The sequence below is a fragment of the Camelina sativa genome, chromosome 8, assembly GCF_000633955.1.
Source record: "Camelina sativa cultivar DH55 chromosome 8, Cs, whole genome shotgun sequence".
In the NCBI taxonomy this organism is placed as follows: domain Eukaryota; kingdom Viridiplantae; phylum Streptophyta; class Magnoliopsida; order Brassicales; family Brassicaceae; genus Camelina; species Camelina sativa.
The window spans coordinates 13,586,637-13,588,823 of NC_025692.1; the positions used below are offsets into that span (position 1 = coordinate 13,586,637).

The 2,187-nt window shown below is 38.2% G+C and overlaps 2 protein-coding genes across 3 annotated transcripts in view; one reads left to right on the top strand and one right to left on the bottom strand.

Annotated features, from left to right (window-relative positions):
• The window catches only part of LOC104707123 (pre-mRNA-splicing factor SYF1), a 4,912-nt gene extending 4,162 nt beyond the window's left edge, over nucleotides 1–750 (top strand). The window contains exon 3 of the mRNA XM_010423400.2: nucleotides 87–750. Within this exon, the coding sequence (XP_010421702.1) occupies nucleotides 87–539 (453 nt within the window). The 3' untranslated portion in view covers nucleotides 540–750. The remainder of the gene's footprint in view (nucleotides 1–86) is intronic.
• LOC104707124 (sec-independent protein translocase protein TATA, chloroplastic) overlaps nucleotides 746–2,187 on the bottom strand; it is a 1,886-nt gene continuing 444 nt past the window's right edge. The window contains exons 2-3 of one of the 2 annotated variants that reach the window (XM_010423402.2): nucleotides 1,835–2,178; nucleotides 746–1,027 (exon numbers count right to left, since the gene is read on the bottom strand). In XM_010423402.2, coding sequence (XP_010421704.1) covers nucleotides 893–1,027; nucleotides 1,835–2,140 — 441 coding nt within the window. In that variant the 5' untranslated portion in view covers nucleotides 2,141–2,178 and the 3' untranslated portion in view covers nucleotides 746–892. Of the gene's footprint in view, nucleotides 1,028–1,834; nucleotides 2,182–2,187 lie in introns of those variants that run through there. The other variant, XM_010423401.2, reaches the window with a different exon arrangement.

Consider the following 2,187-nt stretch of genomic DNA (forward strand, 5'->3'; position numbering starts at 1 on the left):
ATTTTTTGTCAACTCTGAGAATCCATTTACTGTAGTTATTGACTTGGAGTTGCAAACTGACTATATATTTGATCGTTTTGTTTCAGACTCATTTCATTCTACCAGAGAACATGATGCAAAAGGACAAGATGGTAGATGTGGACGAGGCAAAAGACGAACTGAAGAAAGCAGGCTTACAGGATGACGAAATGGCAGCTCTAGAGAGGCAGCTTTTGAATACAACGAGTACCAACACAGAGGCAATGAAGGATGGCGGAAGAAGAGTTGGGTTTGTCAGCGCAGGAGTCATCTCACAGTCTGGCGAGAATGCGGGGAAACCAGTGACTGGGAATGGAGAAGACATCGAGCTTCCCGATGAGAGTGATGATGAGTCTGATGGGGAAGACCAAGTGGAGATCGCACAGAAAGAAGTCCCTGCTGCTGTTTTTGGAGGGCTCGCCAGAAAGAGAGACGGAGATGGTGAAGAAGATGGAGAAGACGGTGCAGCCGAGAAACTAGGTGCACTAGAGAGGATGAAGAGACGGAAGCTTGTTCAGTGAACAAATGAGTGATAGACAATTAGTCTTGTGCTTCAGTGATTCGGGTTCTAAACTTAATTGTATAATCCAGAAACATGAACTTAGAGAGGAATTTTGTATTCTGTTTTGTCTTAATTTGACACAGTCTATTGAGTTATCTGTATTTCCTTGGTCTCTGACTTAATGTGCATCATGAACTTATTTTATAGGTTCTGCAAATGATTTGCTTTCACTTAAAGAGAGTTATGGATTCAAACACAAACTGATTACACTTTTCATCGGAAGGCTGTTTCGTTTCTTAAAAAGAGTATTTGATCTAAAACTCATGACATAAAATTGTTGTAAGCTACAGGGAACACTAAAGTCTCTCATCTTCATACATTCTCTTTTGAGCTGGAAGAAATCTCAGTTTTCTTCTCCTCTTCTTTGTTACTCATTGCTACTGGAGATGAATCTGTAACAGAATCTTCAGGTTCCGTCTTAAGCTCAGACTCGAACTCTTTTGCAGCCTGCATTATTCAAAACACGCACAATGCTTCATCAATGCAAGTAAAATGATAAAAGGAACACTAAAATCATACAACAAGAAGCTATATATATCAGAAAACAAAATCACAAGCAACCCTTGTGATTGGATATTTGGAAAGTATTAACCAAACATAACAGCATGTTTACATCTGTACTATACAGCAAAGTTATCAATAAACTTATTGTTTAAAAGCAAAATAATTTTCTATATAGCAAAGTTGTTTCCATTCTTTCTTAGTGTTCTTATCGATTAAGCACTTGAAATAGTAAAGTCCCAAAAACACATTCCTTCCTAAGACCTTTTAATCATGAGAAGCTTTTCCACATGCCTTTTCACAAGAAAACTCCAGAGTATAAAGTTATCAATGAACTCTTTGCCCAAAAAAAAAAAAAAAAAGTTATCAATGAACTCAATGCTTATATGCGAAGGAATGTTTTATTCTTGATATATACAATATACAGTGAAGTTATATTCCCAATTTTTCTGAGTATTCTTATCAATTCCACACAAATCCAGACAGAAGTAAGCACTTGAAACATAGAAATGCCCAAAAACACAATCCAACAACAAACTACAAGCTTTTTACATGACTTGTCACTAGAATCTCATAAAAATGTTGAGTCTTCTTTTTTTATCATCCTCACAAATCCAGACACACAACTCATACAATAACTAAGCACTTGTAGCATAAAATTCCCAAAACACACATCAATTTCAACAATAATCAACAAGCTTTCCACAGTAATTGGCAATAAGAAAACTCTTAAGATTTGCATACAAAACAAACCTGTTGAAAGCTTTTGACGGTTTTACCAATACTCTTGCCAATCTCAGGAAGCTTCTTAGGTCCAAAAAGCAAGGCAGCGACGCCAGCAATCACAGCGAGCTCAGGCACACCGAGACCAAACAGGGCATTACAAGTCAGTGGCTTTCTCGTCTGTTCCGGTCGGATTCTGCGTCGAATCGCCACCAAAGAACGGTAGTTTTGTCGGGTCGGCACTGTGAAGCAATTGGAGAAGAAGGAAGAGCGAGATGATGAGAGAGGTAGAGATACTGGTGGAGGAGAAGATAGAGTCGCAACAGATGTCGCCATTGCTGCTACTGATTTTTTTTTTATTGTTCTTCTGGTTCTAAAGCTAT